Here is an 18135-nt window from a genome sequence, read left to right on the forward strand (position 1 = left end):
CCCAAAGAAATGTTTACCATCCCAGAAAGATTTCCAGGAGTAATGCTTCCTGTGGAGAAATTACAAACTGGAGAAAATTTCTAGGTAAAATGTTTACAAACTGAGCTTCAAAAGAGGAATGGGCCAAATATACCAGATGTGAAAATGGTTTCACACACTCCCTAAAATCTCAATGAAGCATTGTGCTGACCATGGTTCTATTTTACCATGCTTGGTATGAAATGCAGTCATTATCATGTGATTCCAGACATGAAATTCCAGTGTATTTCTGGAGGGAAATGACACAAAAATCTACACAAACCACTCACTCTTGCACTATAATAAAACACTGGGGCAATGGAACAGGAGACTAAGATTCAAAGTAGGCTTCAGCTTACCTATTTCCTCTATGCAGTGATCACTGGAAGTGAGGAATATATAGCAAGAGACCTAGGAAATTTACCATGCAATAGATGGTGCTTGAACTCTGGGCCTGAGCACTGTCCCACAGCTCTTCAACTCAAGGCTAGTGCTCTAACACTTGAGCCACAGCACCACTACCTATTTTCTGGTGGTTTATTAGAGATAAGAGTTTCACGGACTTTCCTGCCTGGGCTGGCTTTGAATCTCGATTCTCAGATCTCAGCATCCAGAGTATCTAGGATTATAGTCATGAGTCACTGGCACCCGGCATGAGACACGTTTCTTTAGAGATACCAATGGGCTCAACTCCCCAACCAAAAGATGTAGAGTAGTAGACCGGACCAAAACATAAAATCCAAGAATTCATCTGAGTTTTTGTTTTATTGTTTTTGTCAGTCATGGTGCTTGAACTAGTGCCTGGGCACTATCCCTTAGCTCTTCAGCTCAATATGAGGCACAGTGCCACTTCCAGTTTTCTGATGGTTAACTGGAGATAAGAGTCTCACGGACTTTGCTGCCCGGGCAGGCTTTGAACCAGGATCCTCAGATCTCAGCCTCCTGAGTAGCTAAGATTACAGGTGTGAGCCACCAGCACCCGGCTCATCTCAATTTTGTTGTCTCCCACAAAGTCATTTCACAGTCCAAAGAAAAACACAAATACGGGGTAAAAGCTTAGACAAGGAAATTTCATGAAAATATATCTTGCAAGAAAGGCCATGTAGCCATATTTTATTCTGACAAAATAGACGTCCCATTATCATCAGTATGAAGAGACAAGGAAGGCCATTACATATTAATAAAGGACATAATCCACAAAGAGGTAATCATAGTGGTTAATATTTATATGCACCAAACAATGGAAGACATAAGTACATTGGAGAAATACTCTTAGACTTACAGAACATGATAAACCCCAACACAATAATACTGGGAGACTTTAACATCCTATTCACACCAAAGGATATGTCAACCAAACAAAAGATCAACAAAGAAGCTGCTGAATTAAATGACCACAGTATCCAAGTAGACATCTACAGAGTATTTCACCCAACAACCACACAACATCACAATCTCAGTGTTGCATGGAACAATCTCCAAAACTGACCATATCCTAGGACACACAGCAAGCCTGAGCAAAAACAAAAGGATGGAGATAACTCTTGGCATCCTATCTGATCACAATGGAATGAAACTGCTCTTCAGTAACAAAATACTGCAGAAAACTCTCACACATATGAACAACAGGTGGTTCACTGAAGAAATAAAAAAGGAAATCAGAAAGGTCTTACAATTCAAGAGAATGAAAACACACCATACCAGGGCCTTAAAGATACTACAAAAGCGGCATTGAGAGGAAACTTCATAGCACAAATTGTGCAAATAAAGAACAGAGAAACAGTACAAATGAATAACCTCATGAAGCAACTAATGGTGCTAAAAACAGGAACAAACCAAACACCAAACTCCCAGATGGAGAGAGACAGTAAAGAATAAGGGGTCTGAGAAGGTGGCTCAGTGGTAGAGTGCTTGCCTTCCTTGCATGAGGCCCTGGGTTTGATTCTCAGCACCATATAAGCAGAAAAAGCCAAAAGTGGTGCTGTGGCTCAAGTGATAGAGCCCCAATCTTGAGCTGAAGAGATGAAGGACGGCACCCCAGCCCAGAGTTCAGACCCCATGAAAAAAAAAAAAAAGAATAGGAGATAACTACATAAACTAGAGACTAAAAGAACTGTACATATGGGCTGGGAATGTCACCTAGTGGTGGAGTGCTTGCCTAGCATGCATAAAACCCTGGATTCAATTCCTCAGCACCACATAAACAAACAAGTGAGAAGTGGTGCTGTGGCTCAAGTGGTAGAGTGCTAGCCTTGAGCACAAGAAGCTTAGGGACAGTCCTCAGGCCCTGAGTACAAGCCAGAGGACTGGCAAAAAAAAGAACTCTTGCATAAAATCAAGAATCCAAAAGGTGACATTTGAAAAAAATCAATAAACTTAACAGACCACTACTTTACCTAAATCAGTGAAGACGAGTCTCAAATTAAAAATATTAGAAATACTAATAGAAACATTGCAAAAAAACAACCAAGAAATCCAAAAGATTATGAGGGAATACTTTCAAAACCTATATTCATATAAGATGGAAAATCAAGTAGAAATGTATACAAATTGCTAAAGCTGAACCAGGAAATTATAAACCAGTCAAACAGGCCCATAATATGCAATAAGACTGAAGAAATAATCAGCAGTTTTCCAAAAAGGAAAATCCCAGGAATGAGGGTATTCATGGCTGAATTCTGCAAGACTTTTCAAGTTTAATACTCGTACTCATCAAACTTCTAAGTGAAATAGATGGAGAAAGATCAAGTCCATATTCATAGCATCAGAGAGTGGAGATCATTGAGTTCCCTCACCTTCCTTCCTTATGCAGACTTCTTTCAATTTTCCCCATTCAGGACAGTGTGAACTATAGATTTATCACACTTAATCTTTGTGAAGTTGAGGCATGACCCACTATCTTCCTAATCCCTTCAGAGCTTTTTAAATGAAGTCTTGCTGGGCTGGGAAGGTGGCTGAATGGTAGAGTGCTTGCCTTACATGCATGAGGCCCTGATGTTTGATTCCTCAGCACTACATAAGGAGAAAAAGCTGGAAGTGGCACTATGGCTCCAGTCGTAGGGCACTAGCCTTGAGCTGAAGAGCTGAGGGACAGCGCCCTGGACTAGAGTTCAGCCCCATGACAACAACAACAAAAAAAGAAGTTTTGTTGAATTTTGTTAAAAGTTTTTTGTGCATGTATTGATATGATCATGTTCCTTCTGTTCTTTTTCAAAAGTGTTTTTGAGGGGTGCAGTTAATGTTAAGGTTTAATTTCAGATCTTTTTATGTGAAGTATTGTTGATTTGTACAAATTTGTTTTATTTATATAGTTTTTTTTTTAATCTTTAAGTAGTTGTACAGAGGAGTTGCCTTTCCACAAACAGCATAAGAATACAGTGACGCTTGATCAATGTCATCTTTCTTCCCCTTGTTTTGTAACATACTTGTGGAGGTGGTCTCCTTTGTAGTTTGAGAAGCATTGGTGTTTGTTCCTTCTGAAAGCTTGGACAGTCTTCAGTTATGAATGTGTCTGGCTTTGGTTTTTGTTATGGGAAAGGCTATTTTATTATTTTTAAAATTTTTGCCTATCCTAGGTCTTGAAATGAGGGCCTGGGCACTGTCCCTGAGCCTATGTATGCCTAAGGCTAGAGCTGTACTACTTGAGTCACAGTGCCACTTGTAGGTTTTTCTGTGTATGTGGTACTGAGGAATGGAACCCAGGGCTTTATGCATGCCAGGCAAGCACTCTATCACTAAGCCACATTGCCAGCCTGTTTAATTTGTTTTTTAAATGACTATAATTTAAAATAATTATTACAACAATGCTCAACAAGAAATTTACTCATTACCTTACTCATGTTACCATAACCTCTGTGTACAACATCTATAAAAAATAACATTAAAAATTATTATATATGGGCTGGGAAGGTGGCTCAGTGGTAGAGCGCTTGCCTTGCATGCCTGAGGCCCTGGGTTCGATTCCGCAGAACCACATAAGCAAAAAGAAAAAAGCCGGAATTGACCTGCGCCTCAAGTGGTAGAGTGCTAGCCTTGAACTGAAGAGCTGAGGGACAGTGCCCAGGCCCAGAGTTCAGGCCCCACGACCAGACCAAAAAAAATTATTACATATGTCATGTGCAAAAGCTCAGGTACACAAACTTGGTCTTCCCTTCCTGCCCCAGGTCCAACACAACAACAAAAAACTCAAACAAAACCCTCAAACCCTTAATGAAGTGGCTCTTCCAACAATTTCATAACAGAGAGGAAACTCTTGAGAACTTAGGTATGAAGACAGAATTTCTCTGCTATCAAAACATGGTAAGAACACTGTCAGTGTCAAGTAAATTAGAAAACAGTAAGGAAATGTAAAGATCACACAGGAGAATCAAATGGATTTCACTCCAAAGATCCAAATTGGCTAAACACACACAAACAGTAAATATTAAGGTCTAAACTGTAATTACGAATTAATACATACTATAAGGGGAGCCAACTGCGTATAATGACCATGAACAGGAAGTATAACAGGGGGAATAGACTTCAAACTAGGTTGAGTATCCAGGGGTGGATAGGGGACTTGTGGAGCATCAGATGATGACTGAAAGCATCAGATACTGAGTTCCAGTCCTGGTCTCTGACCAAAAAATAGAATAGAATAAAATACCCAATATTCAGTGGGCTCCAGACTGAACAGCAGGTCTTTTCCTCATGACACTTCTGCAGAAAGTCCAGTGGTGATGGACGACGGGACCTGCAGGGACTTACTCTCTCCAAGAACCTATCTTGGAAGGTTTCCTTTGTTGTCTATATCAGAACACTAATCTCCATTGTGCCTTTGCCACACTGCTTGTCACAGAGTAGAGTCATGGAGATCACAAGATGGAAGAATATGTGTCATGTTGTATACACATCTCTGCGTTGAGTGCATCCTGATTGTCATTGGTTGCCTCCTGCTTTGTTACTGACTACAATTTTCTTTGTCATTGGCTGCAAGATTCACTTTTTTTTGCCTGACCTGGGGCTTGAACTCAGGTCCTGGGCACTGTTTCTGGGCTTCGTTTGTTCAAGACTAGCACTCTACCACTTAGCCATAGCACTATTTCTGGCTTTTCCTGTGATTAGTTGAAGTAAGGGTCTCACTAACTTTTCTTCCCAGTGTGCCTGAGAACCGAGGTGGCTTCTGACTAGCTAGGATTATGGGCATGTGCCACCTGTGCATGGCTCTGGCTGTGTCCTTTGGCCACATGCTGATTCTTCGGTGGCTAGATGGTACTCTTTCATTGGAGAACCAGCACTCTTAGAGTGATCTAATAAAATTCCATATAACAAACAGCACTGTTATTAGGAAGGGAAAGCAAGATAGAAATAGACTGTCTAGCTGCTGCCTTTATTATATAAAAAAAACAGAAATTATTTTTAATTTTAATAGTGTACAGGAAATGTATTTCTTTTATCCCACCAATAATCTTTTTTTGGGGGGCAGTTCTGGGTCTTGAACTCAGGGGCTGGACAGTGTTCCAGAGCTCTTCAGCTCAAAGCAAGCATTCTACCACTTGAGCCACAGTGCCACTAACAATTTTCTGAGTGGTTTATTGGAGATGAGTCTTCCTTCTTGGGCTGGCTTTGAACTTCAATCATTAGATCTCAGCCTCCTGAGTAGGAAGAATTACAGGCGTGAGCCACTGATGCCTGGCCTGTGCCTGAACTTCTTTGTCTCAAGGCTAGCACTCTACCACTTGAGCCATTACACCACTTCTGGCTTTTTCTGTGTATGTGGTTTTGAGGAATTGAGCCCAGGGCTTCATGCATGCTAGGCAAGCACTCTACCACTTAGTCACATTTCCAGCCCGATTTCCAAACCAATAATAGTTTAAGCAACTAAGCAATATATACCTTTTTTTTGAGCTGGGCACTGGTGGCTCACACCTGTAACCCTAGCTACTCAGGAGGCTGAAATCTGCGGATCAAGATTCAAAGCCAGCCCAGGCAGGAAAGGTTGTGAGATTCTAATCTCCAATTAACAACCAGAAAACCAGAACTAGCGCTGTGGCTTAAGTGGTAGAGTGCTCGCCCTGAGCTGAAGAGCTGAGGGACAGCACCCAGGTCAGAGTTCAAGCCCCATGAAATGACAAAAATGAAAAAAAAACATTAAGAAATTATTGACAAGGACTGGGAAGGTGGCTTAGTGGTAGAGTGCTTGCTTTGCATGCATGAGGTCCAGAGTTTGATTCCTCAGAACCACATAAGCAGAAAAAGCAGGAAGTGGCTCTGTGGCTCAAGTGGGAGAGCGCTAGCCTTGAGCTGAAGAACTGAGGGTCAGCTCCCAGGCCCAGAGTTCAGACCCCACAACTGAAAACAACAACAAAAACAATAAACAACATATATATTTTTTTCAAGAAAATGTACAAAGTGGTTACAGTTACATCAATAAGGTAATAAATACATTTTTTGACAAACTTGATACATTTTCCCTCCTTTTTCTCCTACTTTCTATCCCCCTCTCTCCTACCTCCTCACCCCCCAAAATTTATACAGATCATTTCCAACACATTGTCTTCTGTATATTGATGTTGCATTGGCTCAGCCTTTGTCCTTTATCTCACCATTCTGTTGTTCCCCTTCCCTTCCCTAATTCAAATAAATGTATATGCAATACTATGGCACCAAACTCACAGCAACAACAAGGTATATAAATATAAAATGTTTGGGAAAACATACTCCCTCAATGTTTAAGAATTACTGCATGTCTAAAGTGCTCAATACACACAGTTTATACACACAGTTTTTTTTGTATTTTTTTTGTATTTTGTATTTTCATTTTTTGTGAACATACTGTACAGAGGGGTTATAATTACATGGGCAAGATAATGAGTATATTTCTTATCAAGCATTGCATCCTCCTCCTTTGTTTACCCTTCACATCCCTTCCCAGCCTCCCCCCATCCCCCCAGCCAATCCTCCCCCCAACCCCCTGCACCAAAGTTTGTTTTTCACATGACAACTTGTACTTCTCATTGTTGCAATGGGTCCACCTGTATCCTTAAACGACTTGTTTTTCCCCATTTTCTCCACAAATTATACCGACATCAATATAGTGAAATCAGGGGTTATACTGTGGGGGAGGGACATACAAAGCAACAAAGAAATAATCCTATAAATGCGTTAGAAACAAATGCATGAAAGAAAAAAACATTTAAATACATTTCTAAGGGTTCATTTTCCTAACATCCCATTATCTGACCTTTTCTGATTGACTTATACATATACTAGATATTGCATATTAGGGAAACCATGGGACCTATGTTTCTTTGGGTTGGCTTACTTCACTTAGGCTTGGAAAAAATTATATACACACAGTTTTATTCCCCATGTACATTACTAAGAACTTCACTGCTTTTTTTTTTTGCTTATGTGGTGCTGGGGAATTGAACCCAGGGCCTCATGCATACAAGGCAAGCGCTCTACCACTGAGCCACCTTCCCAGCCCCGATTTCACTTCTTTTGAGCAAATGTTCTGGCTGTCTAATTAGCTACTGAATGTTTTATGACAACTGATACTTCCCATCAATGAAAGGGAGAGTGTACATTTGGAAAGACTTTTATTATTCTTCGTAGGGAAGAAAAGAAACATGGCTAGGTAGCCTGATGATAAAAAGCAAATGATCACTTCCAGTGTTGGTATTTTCACTGCTGTGTAAAAGTAATAAAAGTCCATGATGTTGTTGGAGCAATAGAAGAACATGAAACAGCTGACCAAAAGCAGGATGATGTGGGTGGCTTTGTTCTCAGGTGTGGGCTGCGAGGCAAGCCTGGGACTATGGAGTTGCCCGGCTGTCTTGTGGTGTCGGTACAGGAGGGTCACCATATAGAGGCTGGTGATGATCATGAGGATTATAAACACAAGATCTCAAAATAAGAAGATAGAAATGCAATATCATAATCTATTGTCTTCTATCTGCTGAGTATGACAATATACATTGGAAAATCCAGAACCTACAAGAGTAAAATTGCTTTTGGTTTTCATAACCTTAATGACCAGGACATAGATGAGTGTTATTGACAACCCAGAAGAGGAAAGAAGGGAAAATCCACACTGAAGACTTAGATTTAAGCCACACACACTGGAGCAAGGTGGTACTGATGGAAAGTACCTGGGTGATTCTGAAGAGGTACACCACCGCCTTGCAGCTTACATCGTCCAGAAAATGATGAACTCAGAAGGATTCCATGATGTCTGGCACCAGTGTGAAGGTGAGGTTCTGGATGTGGACCACAGTCAGGTGCAAGAAGATGGCATCGATGAGTTTCTTCAGATGAGGTTGGAATCAAAACATGTACAGATAGAGCACGGAGAGCAGGGAGTTCACCATGACACCAATGCACAGCTGGGCTATGAGGAAACGCCCCCATATTGATTCATCCGAGAACATTGTAAATGGTATTGTGATGTCTGATGCATAGAGCAGCCAGACAGTTGATACCAGAATGAAAATTCAGTACATGAGATTATTGATCTGTTCTAAGATGTTCTTCAGGAAGAATATGAGGAAGATGAAAATCAGTTTAAGTCCCAGGGTTGGCTCTTGTGGAATGGAATGCCACAGCTCCTGAGGATCTTATAGGACAGAAACAGATGAGATTATAGAAGGGAAATCCTGGCTCACACCTAGTGCCTTTGCTAGGAGAACTGTGGGCCTGTGGTACCCAGAAATTTGCATGGTAAAAGGAGTTTTCTAGGTCATCAGATTGTTGTGTGTGTGTGTGTGTGTTCATGTGTGTGTGTTCATGAATGCCTGGGGCTTCATCTCACATCCTAAAAGCTATCCCTGAGGATTCCATTTAGTTGTTATTCAAGGTTAACAGCTATACTTCCATCTTCATACTGGTTTATTTGAGAATTAATTCTCACAGACTTTCCTGCCATGGCTTGCTTTTAATTGCTATCCTCAGATCTCAAATTCCTGAGTAGGTAGGACTGCAGACATGAACCAACAGTTCTCAGTACAAAAATTCTATTTCAAAACACATTTAATCCATAGGTCACTAGAAAGGTAAAGTAGTTCAAACTCCAGTACCAGAAAAAATATCCTTAGCACCATATTAAGTGTTCAATTTCAACTCTTCTGGGAAAGAAATTCCAAAGAGGGGGAAATTACTGGGTAAAGAATCAAAATAAGCTTCAAAGGAGGAATGTGGCAAATATATAAGATGTGAAAATGTTTTCACACACATCCTACAAACACTATTAAGCATTGTATTTAGCCTGCTATTATCTTAGCATGGCTTTGAAATCAAATGGGTTCAATACATTGTGATCAAAACCATGGAATACAAGTGTATTTTGGAGGGCAAATAAAAAAGCAACACAAAGTAATTGCAGAAATGAATCTTGCACTAGGATAAAACACTGGGCAATGGAACAGGAGACTAAGATTCAAAAGATGCTTCATATAACCCATTTCCCCTATGTAGTGATCACAGGAGTAGAAGTAAGGAAAATACAGGAGCACTTCAATAGACCCAGGAACTCCACTACGCAACAGATTCACTATAAGTAAATGATGAATGTTTTTCTCATGAAGAAATTTTAAAGTAACCATTACCATGTTCAAAATGCATGTATGATGTCCAGAGCATCATATCTGGCAGTACTGAAACTTTTCCATTAAGGTTGGATGAGCAAAATCATCTGCTGTCTGGACAGTTTGTCAATTATGACAATTATGGGATGAACCAATGTAGCAGTGGTACGCAGTAGTCACTATGTGGATAGGAAGTATACAACTTATGTGTGGTGACAGGATGAGAAAACTGGGAAAGACAAGATGTGACATTGTACTCAAAGAAATATATTGAAGGAAGTGGCACTGTGGAAAAACTGGTAGATGCCACCCTTGAACCCCACATCTCAGGGACAGAACCTAGGTCCTGAAACCTCACAAGTGACAAAGCAAAACTACACATGGCCTAACTTATGCAATGGTAATCCCCTCTACATCACCTCTATCACAACAATGAAGATTATAATGGCAATTAAAATGATGACCGGGAAGTCTGCATCACTAACTCCTGTCATTTCAAAAAACTGATAGGATATAAGATATGGAACCAACACAGATGCCCCTCAGTAGATGAATGGGTCAAGAAAATGTGGTATATACACACAATGGAATTCTATGCCTCCATCAGAAAGAATGACATTGCCCTATGTTTTAGGAAATGGAAAGACTTGGAAAAAAATGATATGAACTGAAGAAAGAAACATAGGTCCCATGGTTTCCCTTATTTGCAATAACTAGTATATGTCTGAGACAAGCAAAAAAGGTAAGATAAGTTGATGTTAGTTGAAAAGAACCCCAAGAGAAGTATTCAACTGTATTTTCTTTCATGGGATTGTTTCTAACATATTTATAAGATGATTTCTTTGTTACTTTGGATGTCCATCCCCCACGGTATAACTCCTGCTTTCACTGTATTTGATGTTGGTGTAATTTGTGGAGGGTAAGGGATAAAACAAATCGTTTAAATAAGGATACAGGTGGACCCATTGCAACAATGAGATGTATTAGTTGTTATGTCGAAAAACAAACTTTACATCTTTGGCAGGAGGGCATGGGGGTTGAGGTGGGGGGGATGGGAAATGGGAAGGGATGGGAAGGGGAAACAAAGGATGAGGCAACAATGCTTGATAAGACATGTACTCTTTGCCTTGCCCATTTATTTGTAACCCCTCTATATGGTATTTTCACAATTAAAATAATCTAAATAAAAACCTCTCAATTGTCTGTCAAAAAAAAAAAAGACATCTGTAGGTTGTGCTAGTGGTTCTCACTTACAATTCTAGCTACTCCCAAGCATGATTAGGGTTAGTATCCCACCTGAGTAGGAAAGTATATGATATTTTTATCTCTCATAAACTACCCAAAAAGGTGGAAGTGGAGTTTGGTTCATGACAGAGTCTTAGCCTTGGGCACAAATGATCAGGGACAATGGCCTGGCCTTGATTCAAGGCACAAGACAGACAAAAGTACATAGATAAATAAAAGATATCTGTAGATCTCTCTCTAAATTATCAGTAAAAAATGTTAGGGTAGCTGGGTGCTGGTGGTTCAGGCGAATCAGGAGTCTGAGATGTGAGGGTCCTGGTTCAAAGCCAGCCTCGGCTGCAAATGCTATGAGATTCTCATCTCCAATGAACCACTAGAAAACTAGAAGTGGCTCGTGGCTCAATTGGTAGAGTACTAGCTTGAGCTTAAGAGCTAAGGGACAGTGCCCAGGCATAGAGCTCAAGCCTCATGACCAACCAGGATACTGTAGATAAAGTCATTCTAGGAAATATTTAGGTTTCTATATTCCCTGATGAAAGCATTGCTGCGACTCCATTTCAAATCACAGCATGTGTAGCTGGAAATACTGTAAAGCTGGGGTAAAGAGGATAATGAAGCTTTCCAAACTCTTCTAACCTCACGTGCTTGTCAAGGTTGAGAGATTCGTAATCCTGCTCACAGGGAACAGCTTCCCTGAGGCAGTCTGGCATCTTGGATAGGCTGTCGGTGCCCAGCCACCAATATATAGCAGGCTTGGGGAGACAAGGCTTCTCCCAGTGGACATCAGTCACTGTCACCTGCTGCCTGGATGGCCTTGTTTACTGGGCATTAGTCTGATGCCTCCACAAGAAACACTAATCATTCTCCCAGGTGCCAATGGAATCTCTTAGAGAATATGCTACATTTATTAATTAAGTGAACAGAATTACATTTTTAAGATGTGTGTTTTTTCAAAGTCAAATTCATCAGACAGTAAACTTTAAGACCAGCTGGTTATTAAAGGTTGGTTCTCTTAGCCCTGCACATCCTGAGATGCAGATATTCTTTGCCTTCCACACTGGGAGCTTGGCAACAATGGTGACCATGTACCCTCAGTTGCAGAGCCCAGCATGTGGTGGGCCAGCGATCAAGGACTCCAGGACCCCACAGGACAATGGTCACACTTCTTACACACAGTTATGTTAGAAACCAATCATACGTGATGGTCAAGTTCATGCAAATTGGCTCAAGAGTAGATGTGAAAGTCCACAAATAGAGTTGAGGATTCAAACTTATGAACAAAGGAACTACTGGGGCATAGAGAATTATAAAGAGGAAAGATAACAGTAAATAGACCTCAAAGCACATCCGATGTCCAGTGGTAGGAATGGAGGTTTATGGAGCATCAGCCAATGAGCAGAATGTGACATGCCCTGTTCCAGTGCAGATTTCCAATCAAAGATAAAGAAAATAATAAAAGAACTAACCAATGTGCAGTGGCCTCCAGAGTAGACAGATAAAAACACTTTTGCTCAGGAGTACTTTCAAAACCTATACAAAGGTTTTGGCCAGAGCAGATAAATTCAGGCTACCTGCTTAACAACGCCCAAAGGTGGCTCAGTGGTAGAGCATTTGCCTTGCATGAATGAGGCCCTGGGTTCAATTCCTCAGCACCACATAAGCAAAAAGAAAAAAAGCAGGGAAGTGACGCTGTGGCTCAAGTGGTAGAGTGCCAGCCTTGAGCTGAAGACTCCACGATCTGACCCAAAAAATAAAAAATAAAAAAGGCCATTTGACACCAGGTTGGCGACACCAGAGACAGAGTGACTGTAGCTTTTCACTCACCTCCAGTGCGAACTGGATTACTAGGAGTGAAAATCCACATCCTGCTGCCACTGATCCTAGACAGTCCAAAAAACCGGGAAAGTTTGTATGCACCCAAAAAATATCTTCACGCCATCTCACAGAACAGCGTCTGGAATGTAGCTCTCCCCCAACACTCCAAAAGAACACCATCTTTGATACTGCAATAGAGCCTGCCAGAGCAGCTAGTAGATAACTTGGGCCAGAGAAGCTGCAACTGTGGTATCGTTTTTCAACAGGACAAAGGAATCTGATCAGTGATAGTAAGCTCCACCTAGGGGAAGGTTGCCCCGCCCAGGAGGAGGTAGCTCTTCCCAGTAAGGGACAACTTTGCCAGGGTTGGCAGAGAGGGTTGGCCCCGCCCCTTGGCAGTGAACAAAGACATTCCAGTCATATAGCAGCTACCCTCAGAGCTTAGTCCCTGTAGGAATTAAAAATCCAAAAGTCTGTAAAATCTCACTGGATAGACTGCAAAACTGAGAGTGGCTACAAGCTGGGACAAAAAAGGGTCTCAAGAGCTAGACAAACTGGGAAAAGCCACTGATTCCAGACATGCCACAACCCCACCCACACACAAGCTCACTTGCAGAGACTCCAACCTGCAGAAATCAGCCACCTCCTTCCTGCATTCTACACAAAGCCTATCCCCTCTCCCACTGAGTTAGTCTGAGAGGAGGGACACAAGGACTCCCAAGGTTGCAAGGCAGAACTTATTTCTGTCTGCTCAAACTGATTTGAAAAAACAACTAAGCCATAAGGAAAACCAATTACTGCAAGGAAATCAAAGGCTCCATCAAGAGACTGGGTAGCAGACATAGGGGAGACACAAATAAAGTGAAGAATAGTTTTCTAAATGTAATTTTTATTTTTTTCTATTTTTATTTTATTTAAATATTTTGCCCCATTTTTTCTTCTTCATTGCTGGTTACTCCTACAGAGCCTATGGTGATTACTAGGCTTCCTCCTTAATTGTGTGTATACTTAATTCAGGTTATATTTTGAGAAAATATCTATTGCTCAAATTAATGATTTTTAATTTTAGAATTATTACTTTATACATATATACATTTTTTTTCAGATAAAGGGTAGGTTTATTCAGTAGACCTGCTGGGAAAAGGTGAGGTTGGCATTCCTCAGGGATGAGAACGGCCTGGGAAAGACCTAAGAGAGAGAGATGGGAAAAGAAGTGGGAAAGAGCTGGGAAAGAGGTGGGAAAGAGAGAGAGCTGGGAAAGAGAGCAGGGAAAGAGAGAGAGCTGGGAAAAACATTTCAGAGAGCTGGGAAAGGGCTGAGAAGGAAAACATATATACATTTTAAAATACTTTATTTCTTCCTTTCTTTTTTCTCATTTTTTTTCTTTCTCTGAATTTAGGTCTTAGCTTTCTTCTGCCTGTTCCTTTCCTTCACTACATCCCTCTACTCTTATTTTCTTTTCCTATATTTTTCATTATATCTCTCAATCTGCTAATTCACCTCAACTCATGGATTATTGTGTTATCCTTTTGGTTCAGACTGCTTTAAAGCTCATGACAGATTTGTTCACTGATTTCAACTATACATACATACATATATATATATATATATATATACATACATATATTCCCCACTCTGGAAGAACAATAGGAGAATACCTATCTTCTATTTTGAACCTCTAAAAACTGCGCAAATACAGGGATTTTGGTTGGTTTTTTTCTTAAAAGGGTGTTCTGTGGTGGTACTGGAATTACTTTCATATCCTAAAAGGAAAGATAGAGTTAAAATACCTGCCTATGATTTTTAACCCTTAAAGTCTGTGCAGCTATAGGTTCCGGGTTGGTTGTTGTCTTAAAATGTTTCCTGGTATGGTACTGAATTTGCTCTCATTTCTAAATGGGCAGAACTATTCATAGAAACACAAGAAAAATGCAAGTCAAGAAACTTCAACTCCTACTCAAAATAAATAAGAAACAGAGCAATCATGAAAAACCTAGAGGAGAGTTCTCAAGCTTTACAAACACTACTTGTAAACATGCTGAATGAAAAGACTGAAAGCCTGCATGAGGCTATACTTGAGCTTGATGAGGCTAACCAAAGATTAATAGAGGAATTCATGGAATCCACAAACAAAAATCTGTATTAATTCCAACCAAAGGGCCTAGAAAGGTGGGTCAGTGGTAGGGTACTTGTGTAGCATGCATGATGCCCTGAGTTTGATTCCTCAGCATCGCATAAGAAAAATGAAAAAAGCCAGAATATGTGCTATGGCTCAAGTGATAGAGTGCCAGCCTTTAGCACAATTGCTGAGGGACAGTGTCCAGCCAAGATTCCAGGCCCCATGACCAGCAAAAATATCCAAACACACAAACAAAAAAAATCCCCAAAACTAAAACATAATTCAAACCAAAGGAAAGGAAGTCCAATGAAAGTATAGCCCCACAGCTAAAGGACTTGAGGAAAACACTGAAAACCATATCAAGGAGGTAACAAAGTCTGTACAAGATCTAAAACAAAGCTTCATCAAAGAAATAGAAGCCATAAAAACTGATTGATTAGAAGGAAGGGAAATAAAAAAAACAAAGCAGAAAGTCTTGACAGTAGACTAGATGATGCAGAAGCAGAATCTTAGAACTTGAATATAGTATAGACTTTAGAGAGCAGGAACCACCAAACATTCAAATCAAATCCTAGGAGCAAGATAAATCCTACAAGGGATACAAGACACAATCTGAAGGGATAATTTAAGGGTAATTGGTATTGAGGCAGACCTAGAAAAGGAAGCTAAAAGAATATGAAATATATCAGATTCATATCAGAATCATAGCAGAGAAATTCCTGAACATCCAAATGATAGGTCCACTCAGATACAAGAAGCCTTTAGATCCCCAAACAGACAAAACCAGAATGGGACGACCCACCACCACACAGTGATCTGCACAGGATTTATATATAAAGACCAACCTTAAGCTGGGGCTTGATCTCAGGGCCTGGGTACTGTCCCTGAGCTTCTTTTGCTCAAGGATAGTGCGCTACCATGTGAGCCACAGTGCCACTTCTGGCTTTTTCTGTGTATGTGGTACTGAGGAATAAACCCAGGGTTTCATGCATGCAAGCACTCTACTACTAAGCCCCTTTCCCAGTCAGTATAGAGTCTTATAAACAGGAAATAGCAATGGAAATACACTTCCAATTAGGCCCAATGTCCAGTGGTGCGATTCTAGGCTCGCAGTGCATCACCCAAAGAGCAAGTGTGTCACATACCAAGTCGGAGTCCTGGTCGCTGAGCAAAAAAAAGGAAAAGGAACTAACAATAGTGCAACAGCCTCTAAAGTAGAGAAGTAGGCTCCGTCTCTGAAGACACTCTCCAGAATGTCCCATGGTTACAGGTGTATACCCAGAGCCATAGTCTCTCCATAGTGCTATCCAATTTGTTGCCTGAATCCTGAACACTGATGTTCTCCATTGTGTCCCAGGGCCATGCTGCTTGTCACAGTGTAGAATCATTGAGGCTGTAGGATCTAAATACAGGTCTCATGGCCTCAATGTTGCTTTGTCCTTGGCTGTACCCTTTCTCATTGGCTCCATCCTACTTTGTAATTGGCTGTATCCTGCTTCCTCATTGGCTATCTACTGACTCCTGATTCTTCATTGGCATACAAGTATTCATAGGATGATTTAATAAAATTTCTTTTAACAAACAGCACTGTTAGTAGAAATAGAATATAAGAAATAGAAATGAAATGTCTAGCCACTGTCTTCATAAAAATAGAAACAATTTGTTAATTTTAATAATGTACAGAAAATACTTTTTTTTTTGTCGGTCGTGGGGCTTGAACTCTGGGCCTGGGCATTGTCCCTCAGCTCTTCATCTCAAGGCGAGCACTGTACTACTTGAGCCATAGCACCACTTCGGGCTTTTTCTGCTTTTGTGGTGCTGAGGAATTGAGCTCAGGGCCTCATGCATGCAAGGCAAGCACTCTACCACTAAGCCACCTTCCCAGACCAGAAAATACATTCTTCATTCCAACAATTATATTTTAAGCAACAAAACCCCCAAAAAACATCGATGGAAACAAACACACACACACACACACAGAAAGAGAGAGAGAGAGAGGGAGAGAGAGAGAGAGAGAGAGAGAGAGAGAGAGAGAGAGAGAGAGAGAGAGAGAGAGAGAGCAGAGAGAGAGAGAGGCACATTCAGTAAGACTTCAAAACCTCAGTGTTTGAAAATTGCAGCATATCGGAATTTGAATAATTTGTCTAGTGCTGGATCCCCTCAGCTCCACTCTAGGTCCTTTGGTAGTCAAGTAGATATTCTAGTCTCATGGACGTTCCTGCCTGGGCTAGATTTGAACCTGTATCCTCAGATGTTAGCATCCTGAATAGTAGAATGACTGGCCTGAGGCACTGCTCCTGGCCTCTGTGCTGTTTCTATCATGCTACAAACAGCAAGGATGATGTGAGCAGAGTTGGATCGCCATCATGGACTGGACTTCACTTCCTCTCACAATGGATCATTCTTGGTATAACATGAGTGAGTGATCCATCGTGAAACCATTCTGTTATTCTTCATGAGCAAGAATGGGCAGAGGGTGGGGTAGCTGAAGGACAACATCAGTAGCACACCCTTGGATTTGTTCAATTTCTCCAGCGTGTACAAAGAATACACAATCACGATGTTGTTGGAGCAATGGAAGAAGATGAAGCAGCTGACCAGCAGCAGGATGGTGTGAGTGGCTGTTTTCTCGGGCGCTGGCTGGGAGGCAAGGCTGGGACTGTGGAGGTGCCGGGCTCTGCGGCGGTGTCAATAGAGGAGCCTCACCATGTAGAGGCTGGGGGCCACCATGAGGACCAAGAATAGAGCATCTCGCAGCACAATGGAGCTGATAATGGGCGTTGAGTTTTCCCTTCCAAACTTTGTTTGACAGTAGGGATGAGAAAATCCCAGGCTCATGACTGTGGAATTGCAATTGGATGCCACATTTGTGATGATGTTGAAATGCATGATGGGATTCAAGATCCAGAAGGAGAGCAGCGAGGGGAGGATGCAGGCAGAGGATCGGCTTTTCAGCCAAGCCAACTGGGCAGGGGTGCGGCTGATGGTGAGGGCCTGAAAGGCGCTCAAGAAGGCGGTAGTGCAGGTGGACAGTCCCCGAGTGACCCTGAACAGGAACAGAACTGCCTTACACGTAGCATCATCCCAGAAAAACATGACTCCATATGAGGAGATGATGTAAGGCATGGAATGGAACATGATGGTCAAGGCATTGACCAGGGTCAGGTGCATGAAAACCATGGTGATGGGCTTCTGGAGCCGGGGCTTGCACACGGAGCTGTACGCATAGAGCAAGAAGAGGATACAGTTCCCCAGGACTCCCAGACACACCTTAGACACAAGGAGGAGCCTGAACATGGTGTTGCCTGCGATGGCTGTCATTGTGTGTGTGTGCGTGTGTGTGTATCTGTGTGTCTGTGTGTCTGTGTGAGTGCC

General features: G+C 41.4%; 1 protein-coding gene across 1 annotated transcript; it reads right to left on the reverse strand.

Moving 5' to 3' along the window:
• Nucleotides 1-17448: 17448 nt before the first annotated feature.
• On the reverse strand, nt 17449-18057 carry LOC138812476 (olfactory receptor class A-like protein 1). Its single transcript, XM_070000414.1, has one exon. It carries the CDS (start codon nt 18055-18057, stop codon nt 17449-17451), a length of 609 nt encoding a protein of 202 aa, XP_069856515.1.
• Between the last annotated feature and the right edge of the window lie 78 nt (nt 18058-18135).

Source organism: Dipodomys merriami, unplaced genomic scaffold, assembly GCF_024711535.1.
Source record: "Dipodomys merriami isolate MVZ:Mamm:240054 unplaced genomic scaffold, mDipMer1.0.p SCAF_57, whole genome shotgun sequence".
NCBI classification, from domain to species: domain Eukaryota; kingdom Metazoa; phylum Chordata; class Mammalia; order Rodentia; family Heteromyidae; genus Dipodomys; species Dipodomys merriami.

What these genes read in the sequence shown, in the direction of transcription:
- LOC138812476 (XM_070000414.1), bottom strand. Translation starts at nt 18,057, where the DNA reads ATGTTCAGGCTCCTCCTTGTGTCTAAGGTGTGTCTGGGAGTCCTGGGG.